Here is a 21,506-nt window from a genome sequence, read left to right on the forward strand (position 1 = left end):
AACAGCCAGGGAATTCCTAGAGGCATGGCACTCATCCACAGCTTCAGTCAATAATCACATCAACCTGGACCCAATATACCGGCCACTGCAGCGGACAGCTGGAACTGACAACCGGAAGCGGCAGATTCAAACCACTATAAATGCCGGAGGAAAGATCACAGAAGCGCTTCACAGGAGGCTCCCAAGCACTGAGGATGTCACCTAGACAGGGGACGAAATGTCTGCAACACAAATTCCCAGCTCGGCGAACAGAACCACAACAACTTTCCAAAATAAATTTAACTACTTACAAGTGAATTTATTAATTTCTCTAATGTATAGGTAATTTGTTGATACATCCATATCTCATGATGGTGACTTTGAAGGTGCTGTAAACATCTACAGTCACCTGTGATAATATTAGTCACTCCTACTTGTGTTGTCAGGTTTTTCTTTCATGGACTACAGTTGCTGTCCAGAATTTTTTAAGATCCTGGATCCCAAAAGCCATATTCATCACTGACTTACTTATTCCTCAACTTGCTTTGTCTTGTTGACAATAACTGTTCATTCCTTAACAGCTTCTAGCACACTCGAAGTTTCTTGTTTTGCACCCTATATTCTTATAATTCCATCACAGTTTCAACCTTCTGTTGGTCTAATATATTTTCTCTTTGTTAACCTGCTCCAACACTGTCCAGCCTCTTGATTCTTTTAATTTCATTGAACCCTAGACCTCTTTCACTTGCTGCTTTAGTGGTTGTTTGTTTTTTTCTATGTCCTGCTTGAGTTATTTCACTCGAGCATCGTAACTGAATGGACCATCTCATGAACGTAATAAAAATAAAAAGTGCTAGAGAGGGACAGCAGGATCTATGGCGAGAGAAACAGAGTTAACTTTTCAAGTCTGAAATGACTCTTCTTCAGGACTAAAAAGGGATGGAAAATGGTGATATTTATGCTGCTAACAGAGGTGGAGTGAATGGAACAAATTACAAGAGTGCCCAGAATAAAAGACAAACAGTTGTTAATGGTGGTGAAGGAGAGGTTGAGATGTAAAATGAGTGTAAATGCAGATATGAAATGGAGAAAATGGCTCCACACTGCGCAAAAAAAAGTCAATAAGGCCACAATCAAGACACAGTCATGAGGAGGGGGGAAATGTAAGAAAAATGGATGGCAGAAGTCATACTATTAAGGTGTGGAATTCAATATTGAATTCCAGAGGCTCTAAAGTGCCTAAATAGAATATAAAGCATTGTTCTTCCAGCTTGAGTTGTGCTTTGTTGGGACACTGTACTAGGCCAGGACTGAAATGTTAGCAAGCAATCAGAAGACTGGGGTCACTCCTACAGAGAGAGCAGAGTTATTCTGCAAAGGGTTTATGCAGTCTGCATTTGATCTTGCCAATGTAAAAGAGATCACGTTGTGAGCAGTGAGTACAGTAGACTAGATTGAAAGAAGTGCAAGTATTTACGGCAAGATATTATTTAATAGGAGGGTAATTCAGAGAAGGTTCACTAGGATAATCCTGGGGATGGAGGGATTGTCTTATGAGCAAAAACTAAACAGGTTGAGACTTTACTGACTGGAATGTAGAAGAATGAGAGGTGATCTCATTGATATGCAAAGGAGTCTTAAGGGGCATGACAGACTAAATGATTAGATTAGATTAGATTACTTACAGTGTGGAAACAGGCCCTTCGGCCCAACAAGTCCTCACCGACCCGCCGAAGCACAACCGACCCAAACCCATTCCCCTACATTTACCCCTTCACCTAACACTATGGGCAATTTAGCATGGCCAATTCACCTAACCTGCACATTCTTTGGACTGTGGGAGGAGACTGGAGCACCCTGAGGAAACACACGCAGACACGGGGAGAATGTGCAAACTCCACATAGTCAGTCGCCTGAGGCAGAAATTGAACCCGGGTCTCTGGCGCTGTGAGGCAGCAGTGCTAACCACTGTGCCACCGTGCCGTCAAATCCTGAGAAAAAATTCTCTTTCCCTTCATGGGAGAGTCTAGGACCAGATGGTATTGGCCCAAAATCAAGGGATGCCAATTTAAGACTGAGATGTGGAGAAATTTCTTTTCTCAGAGGGTCGTGAGTCTTTAGTGCTTGTTACCACAGAGATCCATGGAGGCAGAATCCTTCTGTATGTTTAAGGCTGAGGTAGATAGAGTCTTAATCATTAGGAAGATCCATGGTTATGGGGAAAATGTGGGAGGGTAGATGTGATGAATGTTGGATTATCTATGATCCTTCTGAATGGCAGTACAGGCTTGAGGGGCCAAAGAACCCCTGTACCTATTTCTTATGGTCTTAAGTAAAATGTTGCTTTATCTGAAGGAATGTTTAGAACTTTGGACAGTGAGAGGGAAGAGATGAAAAAGGAAGTGTTACACCTTCCTATGCAATCACAGAAGGTATATAGAGAGCATGAAGAGTTTCTTAGAGCAATGGAAAAGTGGATGAGTGTGTCACAGAGGGAACAGCCCCTGCAGAATGCTGACAATGTAAAGGAGATGTGTTCGATTGATTACATTAGATTCCCTACAGTATGGAAACAGGCCCTTCGACCCCACAAGTCCACATCGACCCAGGCCCATTCCCCTTCCCTATATTTACCCCTGACTAATGCACTTAACACTGTGGGCAATTTAGCATGGCCAATTCACCTGACCTGCACATCTTTGGATTGTGGGATGAAACCAGAGCACCCAGAGGAAATCCATGCAGACACAGGCAGAATATGCAAACTCCACACAGACAGTTGCCCGAGGCAGGAATCAAACCCGGATCCCTGGCGCTATGAGGCAGCAGTGCTAACCACTGAGCCACCACCATTTGGTGGTAGAAATCATGGAGGCAAAAAATACTGGCCCAGCCAGTGAAGCCCACATCCCATCATTATATTAAAAAAAACTTCCCCTTCACCAGACATTGCTAACCAACTCATTCACACCAATACTTCTGGATATCAACACTGGAAAAGAATAGATATTGTAGGACAAGGGCCAAAGGTATCAGCAAGACTCATTGCAGCTTTAAGCCTTGTTCGTCTTGTCTCTCACCACAGCCATGAATCTATGGTATGTGAAGTAATGTCTTTTGCTAGAACAATGGAGTTTGTCCATTCTCTCCATGTCTATGTGGGTTTCCGCTGGGTGCTCTCGTTTCCTCCCACAATCTAAAGATGTTGTAGGTTAGGTGGATTGGCCATGGTAAATTGCCCCATAATGTTCAGAGAAGTGCAGGCTAGGTGGGTTAGCCATGGTAAATGCAGGTTTATGGGGATAGAGTGTAGGGCTGAATATTCTTCAGAGGGTCGGTGCAGACTCAGTGGGCTGAATGGTCTCTTTCTGCACTGTAGGGATTCTATGAATTACATTTGGAAATCTAGAGAGAGCCAACCAGACATAAGATCAAAGTATTACATCTCACTGGGGTACCACTCTGGAAATGAAACCTTGTCATTCCTGGAGTCATCACAATGTTAAGGATTTTATAAAAGTGAACAAAAGTTCCCAATTTACTGTCTCTTTGACCCATGTTTCTGTACTTAATGAGTATGTCTTTATTACAAATAGATTTTTGCTACAGGTAAGCAACTTTGAATCCTCAATAAGTAACTCTACAGGTTATAAACCACCCTAAGAGACACACATAAGCACAGCAATACATGGATGTCAAGGGCAGCGTTCTCACTAATTTTTTTCCTGGCTGTGCAGGTCCCTGAGGACATTGGACGGCAGTGACTTCTGAAACTGGAAATCAATGCCGCAAATATATGAAAACACCGATTGCAATGCATGGAACATAAGAGCAACTGCTTGTATGTACAACCATGCAGCTTAGAGGGAATGTTGGTTATAGATGGCAAAGGAAGACTTGGAAAGCATTCACTGCCCACAGAGCTCACCAAAGTGATCATTCTTGCTTCTTAGGCCTTGCTGCTCTTCCACCTTCATTCTCCAGGGACTTTCATCTGCTAGCAGGAGGCAAAGACCGACTGGTTCGTATTTACAGTGTCGTAACTTATTGTTTAAGAGCCACAACTTATAGTAACTGAGGAGGAAAATAAATTGGTTTTCTTCAAGCTCGAGTTTTTTTTAACTGCAGAGAGAGAGAGAAAGAAAGAAGAGATACTGCCTCCCCTTTTGGAGATCTGATGCCTTCTGACTGAAATATTCATAACTACAAGTTGCTGAGCTGCCTGAAGCCAATTACATCATTGTTGGGAGGTAGAAGGCCTTTTCATTGACAATGGGTCACTATTCTCCAGACCAATCAGCGACATGATGCCAGCTAAATCTCCATTATATGCATACTATGGTTCAAGCTTGTCTGCAACTAGACATTTCCCCGCTGCTTGAACAAACAGCAGTGTAAACAATGTCCACAATGGTGACAGGTAATTTGCTTTTAAAAAATGCAGCAATCCATTCCTCGTTTATTGTTCTTTGTTTCAAACAGTCCTTTTCCCATTTCAGTCCAAAATCAAAAATACAGAAGAATAAAAAAAGGTATGCTTTACAAAAGTATTTCCAATTTAAAAAGTGCCAACCAATGTGCATTGTATTGTCACACCACCCCATCCCCAAACCTACATATCTTAGTATACATCATGGTTCTGTAGCTGGAGTACAGTCTGCTCAGCAGTGGAGCCCATTGGTCCTGGTCATTTGGTCAGGTGAGTCAGAGAGCTCCTGTGTCTTGACACCTCAGAAATATAGAAGGACTTCTTGCCAGATGTAAGTTGACGGTCCTCAGCATGAGGAGTGGAGCAAGTTATAGTCACAACACTTCTTGACACACTGCTGACAGCCAGCAAAGCAGAAGCCATTCAGCTCTGGGTTCCAGCCATTTAAAAGAGATGACAGTAACAAATTTGTGGGCTGTCCACTTCACCTGAAGATGACTTGCATCATGAATGTCAGTTCTGGTATTAGAATTTTCCAATCTGGGAAAGATTAAGATCAAAAGTAAACCTTAGGGTGCTAAGAGTCATTTTGGACTGATTTGGGGAAAATTGAATGTCTGCCGATAGATAAAATATAACTTGTGAAGTCTTTTATTTTCTGTTGGTTACAAGTTCTGTTTTGTGATTTAAAGTACAAGTTGTCTGCAAAAAATATATTTAGTCAACAGTGTTTTTCATGCAGTATTACAGTAAAAATCTTAAATGTTGAAGCCTTCTTCTGTTGTCCTCACAACTACTGGAAATTTGAGTTGTTTTCTTAAAGTTATCATCGTCTGGAATGGGGGAGGAGGCAAAAATCTTAACACAATGGATGGTAAATATAACATCTACAGCAGTCCAGTTTTCTATTTGATTAGAGATACAATGTGCAAAAAGACACAATACTACCTTCCAGAGATGGTCTCCATTAATGTACTTAAGAGTCAAATTAAGACTGATATCAAAGTTCTATATTTATTTCTTCATCAATGCTCATCTAAAAATAATCTGCTTGAAAATGAAAGGGATAGTTTAACTGTGTTCTGAAGTTTATGAAAAGTAACAAATACAAACATTTTCAACTTTAAACAAATTTCACATTTTCATAAATACAATCATGCTTCAATGTTGAGTTCTGATCAGGAGAATGTCTATCATAAGAAAATACAGTCTAATAGAAATGTTAATTATAAAATCAGTTCAATTAGTTTATACAATTTCATCAATAGTCATCTTCCTTTACATACATTTATATTTTCTTGGGAGGTTTTTCTTCAAAAGTATCAGAATTTCTTTTCCATTATGAAGTTAAACAATGCTTTGAAATTATGCAACTTGTGTTTGGAACTCTAAATAGAGCACCTGAAGTCTAATCTATTTGCTCAGATCCTGGCCTTACTGAGTTAGGATCATGCTCCTCTTCACTGATGACAGGAAATTGATGCTCAGCTGCCTGACCTATAGAAAATGAAAGCTAAACTTAAGGAGGGCATTAAGCAGAGTCATACTTGTTTTTCACGGTTAAGCAACATAAAAGTATTATCTATAAAGTCAAACAAATCAAAGCCTATTCTAGTTCAATCAAATTTTCCAAAGTGCATTTTTAAAAACTAGCTCATAAAATGAATTGTTACAAACTTGGATGATTATTTAATATGCTACAATTTGCACTGACTCTTGCTTTTGTAGTATTTAAATAAATATTGGTTTATTCTGAACACTTCAATTGGAAACATATGAAGCATACAACATTTACAGCTGTATCAGTGCAGAAAAAACAATTATAATAATGCTGGCCTTCAAATGAGAGAGCTATTATTTATGTGAAAGTACTATATTTAGTAATACAATAATAAAATAAACCTGGATATAGTCTGCTGATTGAAGCATATTGGTATTTTTGTGTGCATCCAGGACCATTAAGTTGTCAGTTACATTGACCAATGCAGATTTTGCCAGATGCTTTCTTTTCTTTTGGATAGAGTGTGATTTGCTGACTCGCAGGATTCTCATTCCCTTTAGCTGCACAATTTCTGTCACTCCTCCCATAATCTTTGTCTCCCATTCTTTGCAAACTGAAAAGAAATAAAATGAAGCTGCTCATACCCAATGCTCCCCTCTGAGCCAATTCTTCCTCTATAGCCAGCAGACGGTTGTATTTTGCCACCCGCTCTCCGTGACATAGACCTCCCAGTTTGATGAACCTGGCCCCCAGACCAACAGCCTAAAGGAATGAAAACAGACAAATGTTTTTAGTTGGAAACTTTATGAAACAGAAGCATACAAAAGCTAATTAATGATTAGAGATTTGTTTTAAATTGTGGTCAATTGTTTGTAAAAAAGAGAGGAGAATCCATTTTACAGACATTTTTGTTTAAAAAAAATCAAAATATAAATTAAGTAGATATACTTGGTTGCCAGATTATTTACTAAAAAGCACATTGAGCTGAAGCAACAGGAAAATTATCTATTAATCCAGCTGATTCTGTTAAAAAAATGCATTTGGAAGTTATTGAAGAACATCTTAAGAGTTTTCTTATTTCCAAATCATTTTATTGAAATTTGGCAAAATCTAAACCCAAGTACATTTATAATTAATTAAACTACTACTTAACTTCAATTCAGCTGTTAGAACAAAAGTTCCCATAATGTGTTTAAAGACCATTCATGTGCACCATTTGTTTATTTTTAAATGTAAATGCTTCAACCACCATTTTGCATCTCGACTCTGCCAGAATGCCATGGAAAGCTCATCATTTTTTCCACACTGTCTCCATTCAGTTTGATGCAACAAGTGAATCTGATAGATTTAAAATTGCTAAAATCGAGCTATTTGTTCAACAAAGCCAAGACTTTTTTCCCCACAAATTTGCATAGCTACAAAACAGTGCAATATTATCAGTTACCTGGACTTAAGCAGAAACTGGAAACTTTCAATCTTAAAATCTAAAGAACAGTTATAATTTGTCAAAATAACCTTTTTTTTTGCAAAATTAGAGTCCCAAATTATTTTAGCATAAAGCCCTACATCATTAGTGCTGCACAGAAATTTAGTTCACAAAATGCACACCGCAAAAGGGACTTGGCTCGGAGGAAAAAGAAGTGACTCAGTAAGAATTGAATTTGACATAACTGTTTTGTCCTTTTACACTCAATCCTCCTCGATCACTGATTCGAAATAGATCAGAATTTTCAGAAATGAACAATATACTTTACTAATGTTTGAAAGCTATATGAAAATGAGATGAGAAAATACAAGAGTGAAATAGTCTTGTATTCTGAGATGCGAGGTCATATAACTTTTATAACAACAGCAGTTGCAGACAGAACTAGTGTTCTGTTGAAGAGTCACCAAACTGAAAATGTTAACGCTTTTCTTTCCACAGATGCTGTGAGATCGGCTGAGTTTCACTAGCAATTCCTGTTTTTGTTGCAGATCTCCAGCATCGCAGTTCTTTGTTTTATTCTGTATCACTCACAATGTCTGCAATGCTGTCATCCAAGGTCTCTGCATCTGTCAGGCTTGGTATAAATCTGCAATCTTGGGCTGGGCAATTGGGAAAAAAAGTTCAGTATTAATCTGTATTTCATATCCTGCCAAATATTTGGCTTTCCATCAATTCATTATCTTAAACAACACAGTATTTCAAAGAAAATATATCTAAAGTTCAATATCCAAATAAATTGTCTAATGGCCATCAATTTCACAAAGACATTATGTCTATATTGACTGTATTGAAATGGATGACAAACTGGTTGGTAGAGAGGAAACAAACAGTAGGGATTAACTAGTGGGGTGCCACAGGAATCGTGCTAAGACCCTAACTATTCACAATATATATTAATGATTTGGAAGAGGGAATAAAATGTAACATCCCAAAATTTGCAGATGATACCAAGTTAGGTGGGAGGGTGAACTGTGACAAGGATCAGAGATCCTTCACCATGATCTGGACAGGTTGGGTCAGTAGGCAAATCAATGGCAGATACTGTATAATATGGATAAATGCAAGGTTCGAGGTTATTCACGTTGGAAGCAAAAACAAGAAGGTAGATTATTACCTGAATGGCTGTAAACTGGGAGATGGGAGTGTGCAGTGGGACCTGGATATCCCTGTGCACCAGTCATTGAAGGTAAGCATGCAGGTGCAGCAGGTGGTAAAGAAGGCAAACAGTGTGTTGCCCTTCATTGCAAGAGGTTTCAAGTACAGGAGCACAGATGTGTTGTTGCAGTTATACAGGGCCTTGGTGAGGCCACAGCTAGAATATTGTGTGCAGTTTTGGTCTCCTTTTCTGAGGAAGGATGTTCTTGCTCTCGAGGGAGTGCAGCAAAAGTTTACCAGGCCATTTCTGGGGATGGTGGGACTGACGAATGAAGAGAGATTGACTAGGTTAGGATTGTTTTCACTGGAATTCAGATGAATGAACTTGTTAAGACTTATAAAATTCTAACAGGACCAGACAGGGTTGATGCAGGAAGAATGTTCCCATGATTGGTGTGTCCAGAAACAGGGGTCACAGTCTGAGGATCTGGGATGGACCATTTTGGACTGAGATGAGGAGACATTTCTTCACCCAAAGTGTGGTGAGCTTGTGGAATTCATTACCACAGGAAGTAGTTGATGCCACAACATTGAATGTATTCCAGAGGCAGCTAGATATAGAACGTGGGGTGAATGGGATCAAAGGTTATGGGAAGAAAGCAGGATTAGGATGTTGAGTTAGACAATCAGCCATGATTGCGATGAGTGGCGAAGGAGGCTCGAAGGGCCGAATAGCCTCCTCTTATTCCTATGTTTCTATGTTTCAATGTTAATAGTTATACACATGTATCTAAAATCTGTGACTTATTGAAATTTTCTCTCATATGTTATCAATTATAAATGAAGCAAAAGCAGTAAAACAAACTACACAACTGGTAGAAACCCAACCTATTACATGATTTTTTAAAAAAAACAATCCTATTCATGAAGCAGTAAGTATGACAAAACTAACCAAATTGCCCATACATTTTTCTGAATTCTGAGTGGCCATGTTTTTGTGAACTACATAGATGTGAAAGTAAGTTTATTGCTTAACACAGAAACATAAATAATTCATTGAGAACTCAGCTTACCCACACATTTATCCGTACATCAAATTTGCATTGGTCTATATTGTTGGACAGGTGATAGTGAATCAGCAATTTTCTAAATATTGGCAATTTTCTTTATCTGATTTCATTGGAAGTTATACAGGGCCTTGGTGAGGCCACAGCTAGAAATCGTTGATATATATATGATGTGTTTCAATGTGCCTAAGTTTGGGTACCAAATATTCCAGCAGTTAAATTTCAGAAGAGATTGGTAAAGTGACAAAATGAACAGGTGGCTCCGCTAATAATAAACGAGGTAAAGACAGTGTTATGATCCCAGACTAGACTGCTAGTTATGTTCTGATCTAGTATGATCTTTTCAGAAGTTGATAAAATGTGATCACAAGTACTTATTAAGAGAATAAAGCTACAAGAGTGAACAATTTTGAACATGTATAAACATTAATGTACAAATTTAGAACAGTAAGACAATCTACAGTCCATATACAACTTATATTGCAACATCTAGAATTAATCTGAAGTAATTAAGTGTCAGAAACAAGCTGTGAGGACCACATCACAAAGCAGACCAAACAGCAAATGCGGTTAAGCCAGATCCCACAGATTTTTCAGCAACTTCTCAGAGATTAGAGACACTATGGGTCATCAAATCTTACTACAATTTGACAAGGAATTCCAAAGTTTTGAAGATTTAACTTTTGAACTCTCTCAAAAAACAACTCTGTCACAAACGATTGCCATGACTGCTCATGTCCTGATACGTCACTTTCCTTTACTGGATCTAAACTTCCTTGGATTCCAGAAACTGACTGCAGCACTTACTCACTAGCAGAACATCAGCTTTTTTTTTTGCTGTCAGACAGTTTCTTTTACGCTGCTTTTTTCTGCGCTGTAGTATAATTTATCACAGACTTCTGAGCCTTCACAGTTGCCAAGACTTTCACTGAGTCCTAACTCGATCACGTATCTGAACCTACTGGCTTCCAGGACATTTTCTGAGTCCTAACTGCAGGGAGCAATCAAACAGTCCCGTGATATCTTCCAAAGCCTCAACTATACAGAGTCTGTGGCCTTCAGTGTCTACGTCAGCAGCATAGCAAACAGCACTCCTTTGGCATGGAACATTTCTCCTTACACTTTGTGACAGCTCGAACTTACTCTAACCCTTGAACTGCTCTCTAGTGATCCTTGAATTGTTTTCAGAAACCTATTGCAGTAAAATTTGCCCCTATTGCTATACAGAATCAAACATAGCAACCAGAGAAGACTGGAATGTAGCTAACATTGGAATGCCACGTTCCCAAAATGTTACAGTATTCAAAGATTGCTGGCTTACACAGTACACATTGATGAGAATAAAAACATTTCATCATAACAGTCGTGAGAAAGTACTCATAAAATCAAGAAATAAAGTACCTTTTTGATTGGTGGAACTAAAAAACTCTAAAGGTCAGAAAATATTGATGGGAATTAAGTATAGGTTCTCTTACAGATGTTGTGAAGGGTAGAATTTAAGTCATCAAATTGTGGTGCATGTAAGTTGGGTAATACAATAATCATAGCTCACTTTGATATTTAATTCAGTGGTAAGTTAGTATTTTTATATATCATTACTTAGATTTTCTTGTTTTTGTGGAAGGTCTTAGATACTAATGTGTAGTAACTAAAATCTCTTGTCTTAAAATTATCTTGAGCAGCACTAACAGAATATACTGAAAGCTACAACTAACTACACATAGGCCACATACCTTCTTACATCACTCGCAGTCATGGGAAAATGTATTTTTTTTATATAACCATCCACATTGCTCCAGCTGGATTTAGGAATAATCCACTTTACCCAAGTTTTATCTACTCTATGATTAAGTATGATGAATCATACTGTTGTAAAACTATTATGGAGTAGCTACAAAATTCAACTAAGGTTATTTATTGTAATGTAAAATGACTGCATCAAATATAGTAAGAGTGCTATTTATTTCATTACCATTATCTTCAATCCCTTTGCTAAAACCCATACCCAATGTTCACATTCAAAATTTCAAATTACAAAAGCTCAAAAGCACATCCTCAGCAACATCTGATTCTATTCATCGAACATCTCAATCCTTGCAAAGCTTCATTGGCTTGATTCAATGCAATGATATTAACATTTTATTTTTCAAATGCCTCCTTGATTTCTCATATTCTCTTTTCCTAACTTCTTTCAGCCTGCCCACAATGTCCAGTTGTGGTTAAAGAACTCAAAACCTTAATTTAAAGCAGGATTTTGCAAACTATTTTTTAACCCTTGGAGTCCTTTTAAAGTGTAGGCCTGAACTTTTGTCTGTGTTTGAAACCATATTTCTAGACATAAATGATCACAGTATTTTGTTTTGTAAGGAATCAAATTTTCATCCTTGTTTCCAACCCCATGTGATTTTCCTCTGCCCTCTATGATGGTCTGGAATGCCCAGTGTGCAAAACACACATTTTTCCCTGCTGGTGTCAGATTTCTCATTTTAAATGGGAGTAAAAAGCAGATTTTGTCTCATTTTTATTTGGTGATGCAGGATTTTGGAAGCCCACTGAATGCACACTAGTTTGAGTTTGTGAAGAAAATGTGAAGCTTGCAGAAGAGTCCAGAACAGCATGTAGGAAAAGTGTAAATGTTATCACATGTTAACATGCCATTATTAAGTGATAAAACCATAGGACATAGGAGCAGATATTCGGCCATTCATCCCGTCAGTTCTGCTCTGCCATTCAATCATGGCTGAAAAGTTTCTCAACCCCATTCTCCAGCTTTCTTCTCAATCCCCTTGATACTCAAGAACCTAACTATCTCAGATAGTTAGATATTCTGTGGCAGCGAATTCCATAGTTTCACCAATCTCTGGCTTTAGAAGTTTCTCCTTATCTCCATTCTCAAAGGTCTTCCTTTTACTCTAAGGCTATGTCCTCGGGTTCTGGTCTTTCCTACCAACCTAGTGAAGCTACAACACTGGAGTACCTGCATTCCAACAGAAGAATTAGTATGCGATAAACAGGGCTGAGCAATCCCACAACAAATGTATCCTATCTAACCTATGCAGTCTTGCCAGATGAAGTCATGGATGGTGAACTATTAAACAATTAACAAGATTTATAGGCTCCACAAATATCCCATCCCATTCCATTCCTCAATGATGGCGTAGCCCAACACATTAGTGCAAAAGGTAAGGCTGCAGTTTTTGCATCCATCAGTGCAGAAGGGATGATCCACTTCTGTCTCCTCCCAAGGTTGTCAAAATCACATACGTGCCGGTTTTCAACTAATTCAATTCACTCCATCATCAAATAGCTGGATATTGCAAAGGCCATGGCCCCTGATGACATTCTAGCTAAAGTATTGAAAACTTGTGTGCAGTCATCTTAGCTCCTGGACATCACTGCAGGATATCCTCAGGGATGGAACAGTGACCTTCCATCCATCATAAGGTCAGAAGTGGATGCTTACTTATGATTGCACAGTGTTTTGCACACCTTTCGAGCTCCTTCAATAATAAAGCAGTCTTTGTCTGTATGCAATGAGACTTGGACAACATCCATGTTTAGATTGATAAGTGGGAAATAACACGCATGCCATTTAGGTGCCAGGCAATTACCATCTTTACTGAAAGAATCCAACAGATTATTTTTGACATTCCATGGCATTACCATCACCCACTATCAACATCCTTGGAGTTACAATTTACCAGAAGTTGATTGGAACAGTCATGTATTAATACTATGGCTATAAGAGCAGGCCACTGGCGAGGAATTCTATGGCTGTTAACTCATTTCCTGTCTCCAAAAGCTTATCCACCACCTCCAAGATACAAAACCGGATTGTAATGGAATATGCTCCATTTGCTTGGATAAGTGCTGCTCCAACATCAATCAAGCAACTTTATCCAGGACAAAATAGCTGACTGGATTGGCACCTTCAACTTAAGCAATGATGCACAGCGCCAGGAATCTCTACCATTCACAATATCAACTCGCTAAAGTTACTGCGCCAGTACCTTCTAAAACAGAAGCATTATCGCCTAGAAAGACAATGGCTGCTGATGTAAGGGACCACCACCACCTTCAAGTTCCTCTCCAAGCCATATAATATCCAAACTTCGAACTATATCAACATTCCTTCACTGGTGCTGGGTTAAATTTCTGGAACACCCTCCTGTGGGTATCCCTATGTCCCAATGACTGTAGCTGTTCAAATAGGCAGCTCACCATTCTCATTATTGAGGAACTCATTATTGACTTTAGGCGGGATGTTACTCATGCCCCCGTACACATTAACAGCACAGAGGTGGAACGAGTGGAGAGTGTCAAGCTCCTGGGAGTGGTCATCAACAACAAGCTTTCTTGGACTCTTCATGTGGATGCACTGGTTACAAAGGCCCAATAACTCTCTTTTTTGTCAGGCAGCTGAGAAAGTTTGGCATGACAACTTTTATAAGTGCGCCATTGAGAGCATTCTGTCTGGATGTATCACCACCTGGTATGGCAACTGTGTCATTCAAGATCGGAGACAGCTGCAGAGAGTGGTGAACTCGGTCCGGACAATCACAAAGGCCGGCCTCCCATCATTAGAATCCATCTACCAAGCCCGCTGTCAAGGAAAAGCCGCTAGAATTCTCAAAGATCCATCCCACCCTGGTAATGCTTTTCTACAACCTCTGCATTGGGGAGAAGGTACAGAAGCCTGAACAGATGCACCAGCCGGTTTCAAAACAGTTTCTAGCTTAGAATACTGAATGGTCTCTCAAACTCTTAGCATTCACCTGCACCTGTGTTTTGGTTTTTGCCACTGTTTACCTATTATTTACTTACCTATGCTATTTAACTCTGATCTGCCTATGTATTGCAAGACAAAGCTTTTCACTTTGCCTCGGTACATGTGACAACAAATTCAATTCAAAATAAATTCAATCACCATTGTCTCCAGGACAATTAGGGATGGGAAAAAGTGCTGGTGTAGCCTGTGATTCCAACAAAAGAAAAATACAGTACTTGAAAACAAGGGTGGATCCACTATCTCTGCATCTACAATCCACAGGCATGCCAAACTGACTTGTAAACTGCACTAAAAACTTTCTCCTAGTGTGAAATGTCAAGAAAATGGAATGCCAAATCATATATGGGTTGGATGGACAATTTGTAGCTGCAATGCATGTGCTCTGGACATTTTCAGAGCCGAGAGGGAGTTCGTGCCATATCGTCACTTTTAGATTGGATTGGATTACTTTGTGTGGAAACAGGTCCTTGAGCCCAACAAGTCCACACCAACCCTCTGAAGAGCAACCCACCCACCATTCCCCTACTACATTTACCCCTTCACCTAACACTACAGGCAATTTAGCATGGCCAATTCACCTGACCTGCACGTCTTTGGACTGTGGGAGGAAACCGGAGCACCCGAAGGAAACCCACGCAGACACGGGGAGAATGTGCAAACTCCACACAGACAGTTGCCCGAGGAAGGAATTGAACCCGGGTCTCTGGCGCTGTGAGGCAGCAATGCTAACCACTGTGCCACCGTGCCGCCCTTTTAATATCACTACGTATTACACGTCTCCCTGCAGGGTTCAATCACCTCTTGATTTAATTCAATTCACTTTACCTTTCTTCACCTTCAAAATCTTTCAGAAAATTTAGCTTGTCAAGTGTGCTTTTTGTCATTTCCAGTTCTGGCCCTACATGGATCAGGATTTTTTTAAAAATGAAATTATTCAAGCTTATTGATAACTATTTCCAAGCTTAGATGATAATAATTTCTAGATTATAAATCACATACCTTCCATCAATTTAACTACTCGAATCATGTCAGATATTGTGGTTTGGTTGGCATGTTTCAAGATCAAGCCACTGTATCGATTTTCACCCAGACCATTTGTTATGAGTTTGTCTATTGATCTTGAAGCTCCATCAGCCAACAAATAACACTGGGGACTAAGAAGGTGGCACAGCTTACTCCATTGCTCTTCATCCTGAGTAATAACAAATAGTTATAACTATGTTGCAAAATAAGTGAAGGTTAGTTTTCTCAATTAATTCTGATAATTGGTAACGTCTTGTGTTTATATTGTCTTTAATGTAATAGAATACCCCAAGACACTTCCCAGGAAAATTTTCAAACAAAATGTGACACTCAGTAGTACAATTTTAAACAGTATCTAGAGCTAAATCAAAAGGATAGATATTCAGGAGTGGCTTAAGAAAGAAAGGGGAGGCAGTTTAGGCAAGAATTCCAAAAGTGGGAGCTGAGACTGCTGATGGAACTACTCTGAATTGTGGGGTAATGAATTGCCGGTACATACAAGAGACTAGAAGCAAAAAAGGCCCTGTGATCTTGGGTTTTACCATGATAGGGAGGGAAAAGATAATGCAAGGATGAGTCTTCTTTCCCTAACACTGAATGATCTGTCCTCATAAAAGAGCTGAGCTTCATCCTCTTTAACCTCTATCTCAATAAATTTCAAGCTTGATACAACTTTAAGTTATTGTCTGCCACTTTGGCTTTGTCCTAAAAGTGAAAAGATGATGCCTGTGGCTTGGAATTGGAGACTGTTGACGTCACAAAGTGACTAAATGAAGTTGAGAAGAATTAGAGTCAAAATAGGGAAAATCAAATTACTTAAGCAGAAACAGTCTGGAAAAAAGTGCTCCTGCTTGTGCAACTTTGGAAGGAGATAGACATAGCTGTTCAAGGTCTGTGTGGTTGCAAACTGCGAAGGGATTACTTCAATGCCAGTTGTGGAACTGATAGATTGATTTTAGTGGTGGAATGTCATTGGCCCAAGAGGACATATGAGCATATGCAAAGTAAAGGTCAGTACGGCAAACAACAAAAGCATCATTCTTAAGCCATCACTCTAGACAGCACCTTTGATGATGTTAGAATTGAAGTTAAGAGAGCAGAATCCTGTAAGTTAAGAGGGGTATAAATTAGAGTGAATGAGTTGCTTGCCTCCACGCCACCATCCACTACACTTCCGGCGTCAACCAACTCTCCTCTATGAACTATTTTCTGAAGTTACCAACAATTTAATGGTTGAAGGCAAAACATAGATGTGGCCATCTATCTCTGGCTATTTGATGAATTTATAGTATTCAGAGTCCCAGCCAACTGTATCTTGTGTTGACCCTGATATTCCAATTTCAAAGAATTACACTTGCACCAATCGGAAGTCAGTTCTATCAGCATTATGATTGTTTAACATTTCTCAGCATAACTCAGCATTTCTCTCTCAGTCTCCTTGCATGTCTGACTTAGCCTGTGTGATGGTCAGCTATCTTGAAAGGAAGCTATGGTGAGCATAACGAGATGGTTCATTGGAAGGAATGGGTCTTATCTAAAGAAAAAAAAAATGAGTGGTGAATAAACTGTAGATGAGTGGAAGGTCCTATTAAAAGTGTAAAGCATCTCGGGAAGGTACTCAGGCCACTTCATGTACTGGCTTGGATTAAGGAACAGTTAACAGACAGAAAACCGAATAGGAATAAATGGGCCATTATTGTGTTGTGTCTGTGACTAATGGAATAGTACAAGGATCAGAGCTTGTGATGCAGCTGATCACAGTAGATTTGGTGATCTGGATGCAGAGACAAATTTTAATATATGCAAAACTATGTAAACAAATATATACAAAGCTAAGCAGGAATATGTATGATGAGGGAGATGCAAAGCAACTTGAGGAGGATTAAGACAGGCTCAGTGAGTGGCAAGAACAAAGCAGATGGAATATATTGTGAAAATATGAGAGGCTATCTACTTTGATAGACGGAACAGATATATGGAGCACTTCTTACATGGTAAGAGGCTGGAAAGTGTACGTGTAGAAAGGGATCTAGGTGTCCTGATCAATAAGTCAATGAAAGCTAATCTGCCCATGCAGTGAGCAATAAGGAAGGCTGATGGAATGCTTGCCTTTATCACAACATGAATTGAGTACGACAGTGATGAAATCTTGCTTCAGTTATATAGTATCTTGATAAGGCTGCACCTCACTGAAATGCAGGTAATAAGTTCCCCTATAATGGGGATAGTATGGGTGAAAGCTACTATAATGTTTGAATGGCCTGGGCAGTGTTAAATGGTGAAGAGGGCTCAACAGGCTGAAAAGACCACTCCTGTTCCTATTTTCCTATGTTTCTATGTTACATGCTCCATGCCTGATTGGACTCCCTCACCAGCTGGAACTAGATGAGTAGTTTTGTGCCTTCCAGTAATGATACATGTCCACTGCAATCATCTAAGCTATCTGATATCCTGTTCAAGATAGATGGTAAAGGTGAAATTGCACCAGGCCTTTGCTATCTGGACTTGGTTTGGATCTCACTCCTAAGTGCATTGATTACATGCTGCAGTCTGAATATCTTAGGGAATCGTAGTTAGAATGCTGGCTTTGAGTTGAAGCGCTAGCGTGGCATCAGCCATAGACTTCTCCAGTCAGGCAGGTGTGGGTTCCTTTCTGTGGTCAGTCTTTTACCTAAGGCATCTGCATTTGCAATACCTTTGCCTGACTCATTACCAGATCTGGAATTGAGACTGAGTAGGTTCAGCAGCTTATTGGGCCTCTGTTGCTCCTAGCATGGAAAATTTTTGAAAGTAACTGAGTGGATTGTTGCCTGTTAACACCCATCAGAATGTCTCTGAACTTTTGCAAAATCGCTACCTCAAAGTTAGCAGTTCCAGATTCATGCTGGAGTAATTTTCCACATTCCTCTCATTTAGCTTGAAACTCAAACTGGCATAAGAATAACCATTCTGTTTTGTCCTTGAAGCTGTGACAGCTCTGCTCCTAGACCAAAGAAACTAGCATCTGTTTCCAGGGTAATGGGGAGATGCAACTCTGGCTAGCCAAGGACAGGTGATGAGACAAGCTTCTGCTTGAGGGTAAAAAAGGAATCTTCTCATGTTGGGGTCCAACTTCCTGTGAGACTCTGTCCTTTTCCAACCACTTTTTCGCATTCATTGACTTTCTCAGCAAATCGTGGGGCAGGTGACAAACTGTACGTTGACTTGTACAAACTTCCTGTGATAACAAGCTACAGCGAGGTTCCCTCCCTCTCTTAGCTCAGGGCGACTTTTCTACCACTTGGATTTTCTCATTGTCAGGAGTAACACCTTCCTTGGTAATGAAGTGCTGAAATGTCCCTTCCTTTTGTCTGGAAAATTTAGCACTTATCTGGTTTGACTTTCAAATTAAACAGCAATACACAGGCTATGATGGTGTCTTGTCTTTTGGGGTCTTCTTGAATGTAAATGATATCATCCAGGTACACAAGGAAGAACTGGAAATTAAGGTTGCCAAAAACTTTGTTTATTGCACATATGAAAGTGGCAGGAGCATTACAGGGCTCAAAGAGTGCACTCATGTATTCATAAAGTCTCCTGCTGCCTGGTCAGAATGCCACCTTTTCAATGTCTTGTTCAGCAATTGATGGCTGATTATATCATGAGCCAAACTGAGGCTGTGACAATACTAGCACCTTTGAGAGCTTGTAATGCTACCTCAATCTGAGGGATTATGGCAAGCATACTTATGAATGAATTTTTGAGTTAAGTGCCCAATGATCAATATCGATACTCAGTTTTCTGCCTTCCCTCCTCTTGAGGACTACAGGTGCCGTGTACAGACCTGACAACTCTTGCATGTCAACTGCTCCAAAGACTTCTGCAAGTAGTCCCAACTTCCTCCCATGGATGGGATGGGATGGGATCTGGTGGTAAGGATTCTTTACTAGCTAGTCACAATTCTGGGCCTACCGGGTTATAATACCTAATGTCATCATTATATTTACTAAAATTTGACTCACACTTTGTTGAGAGGATAATCAAAACTAAGTGTTTTCCAATTCACCATTATCAAAATGAGATTAGAGATACCTCTTCCAGTTGGTCCACTGTCCACAATAGAGGACACCTGAGTTCTAAGGATATTGTGGGAGTTCTTAGTTGGATGTAAACATTTTGTCACCAAAACTGGCAATGTGTAGGGGTACCTTTACCTTTTCTCTTACTGAGACGAGTGCAGCTCCCAGGAGTTCTGCCAAGTAGGAACTCTGCTACATGTACAACGTGACACTCTTGCCAGGCCTGATTTCGATGAGTGAGAGATGGCTAACTTCAAAACAGCGATGGTGTGGCAGGTAAAATAACTGCTACTCAGTTCTAGGTTCCCATACAGGCTGACACATGTTGAGTGTGTGATACAAGGTTAAAGACACCTGAGCACCATCTGCCAACCTTAATGTGCTGTTCGTCGCAATCCAAGAATGCCTAAATATCTCTTAAGATGTTCGACCCCAAGACCACAGGTATTCTCAACTTGCTAACTTTCACTGGAACATTGATCAGGTCATGAACTACCAGAAATCCCAGGGTATTAAAAGCGTGATTGAAGACAAATAAGGAGAACTTGATGTAGCCATGCTAAAGGATGTCTGACCTATGAAGCAGAGATCTGGATTATGGAAGAGAAACAGTCAGTCCATACATCTCAGCAAAATGCTCAAAGAAAAGCTGGACAGTAATACTTGTTACATCTGGGGGCCTGTTACAATTAGGTATGAGTTTCTACCTTGCTAAACTTCATGCTCACTGTAGGGCAAGTTCCTATCACCCTATACGTAGAAGACTGAGCCTCTTCCTGAAGGAACTTCACTCATCTCGCCTGGCTTTGGAGGGAAGCTGAACTAGTTTAATATCTGGTGAAAAAGGAATGCCATTGCACTGCATAGTATCTCTATAACTGCTGGTAGTGGTGACCTTGCTTGTTCAGGGCAGTTTCGTTTGAACTGTCTGGACCTGTCACAATTGCACTACTTCTTTTGAGCATCCCTTGGCCAGGATCAGCTATGAGATTTATCATGGAGATAAGAAAGTAAGGACTGAGTCTGCTCTTGCTGCAGCAACCTGTTCGGTTTGCCTTTTTAAATTTATATCACCTTACCCGATATCCACCTCCCTGAAAGTAGTCTGAACATTTACAACTCTTTCCAGTATTTTTTGACAGAATATCTGACAGAATATCAGGGAAAGCCTATAATGAATGTTCTGGATTAGTGGTGCTGGAAGAGCACAGCAGTTCAGGCAGCATCCAAGGAGCAGCGAAATCGACGTTTCGGGCAAAAGCCCTTTTGGGCTCCTTGGATGCTGCCTGGACTGCTGTGCTCTTCCAGCACCACTAATCCAGAATCTGGTTTCCAGCATCTGCAATCATTGTTTTTACCTCTATAATGAATGTTGCCTGCTCACTGTGTTGAAGATCCTAGATACCATGACAGTTGCGCACCTCTGGATCACTGGGTATTTCTGGTTTTCCACTGAATCTATCCAGCTTCCTACTCATTGGTAAATAGAATATCTATCCCTGAGCATTGCTTCATTTCTCCACAGTGTCACGGGAACACATAGCAAGAGCCTCTGCCTGGATTTGGCCAAAAGGCACTATTTCCTCCACCAATGCCTGAGTTTTCAATGATATCAAAGTAGCTCACTCTCTCCATGTGGACAGTGCAATTTTAACTGCTCAATTTTGACAAGGTATGTTCCAATGTCATCTGCCCTGACTCAACTCATATGTGGAGTCATGTCAACTATACTGGCAATACAGCATGAAAGCTGAACACACAGGCGGCCCAAAGATCATGAAAGAGGGATTTTTCATTCCACTGGGACCAATTCATTTCAAACTTTAAGTGATTAAAAAGGTTGAATGAGGAATACATGGTATTAATATGGAATTTAGCCCATGGTGGGCAGTATGGGTGACTGTGTGGAGTTTGCATGTTCTCCCTGCATTTCCATCAGGTGCTGCAGTTTCCTCCCACAGTCCAAAGATATGCAGGTTAGGTTGAATAGTCATGCTAAATTGCCATAGTGTCCAGACTCGATGGGCTGAATGGCCTATATCTACACTGTTGGGATTCTATGGTTTACATCTAGTTGAA

The 21,506-nt window shown here is 40.0% G+C and overlaps 1 protein-coding gene across 3 annotated transcripts in view; it reads right to left on the reverse strand.

Annotated features, from left to right (window-relative positions):
- Positions 1-3,946: 3,946 nt before the first annotated feature.
- eno4 (enolase 4) overlaps positions 3,947-21,506 on the reverse strand; it is a 49,772-nt gene continuing 32,212 nt past the window's right edge. Inside the window, exons 10-13 of one of the 3 annotated variants that reach the window (XM_087998839.1) lie at positions 15,346-15,538; positions 7,927-7,994; positions 6,554-6,671; positions 3,947-5,905 (exon numbers count right to left, since the gene is read on the reverse strand). In XM_087998839.1, the coding sequence (XP_087854965.1) occupies positions 5,817-5,905; positions 6,554-6,671; positions 7,927-7,994; positions 15,346-15,538 (468 nt within the window). In that variant the 3' untranslated portion in view covers positions 3,947-5,816. The remainder of the gene's footprint in view (positions 5,906-6,553; positions 6,672-7,926; positions 7,995-15,345; positions 15,539-21,506) is intronic. The other 2 variants (XM_043712822.2, XM_043712823.2) reach the window with 2 other exon arrangements.

The sequence above is a fragment of the Chiloscyllium plagiosum genome, unplaced genomic scaffold, assembly GCF_037043375.1.
Source record: "Chiloscyllium plagiosum isolate Xiang-an unplaced genomic scaffold, Cpla_swu_hap1 HiC_scaffold_22, whole genome shotgun sequence".
Lineage (NCBI taxonomy): Eukaryota > Metazoa > Chordata > Chondrichthyes > Orectolobiformes > Hemiscylliidae > Chiloscyllium > Chiloscyllium plagiosum.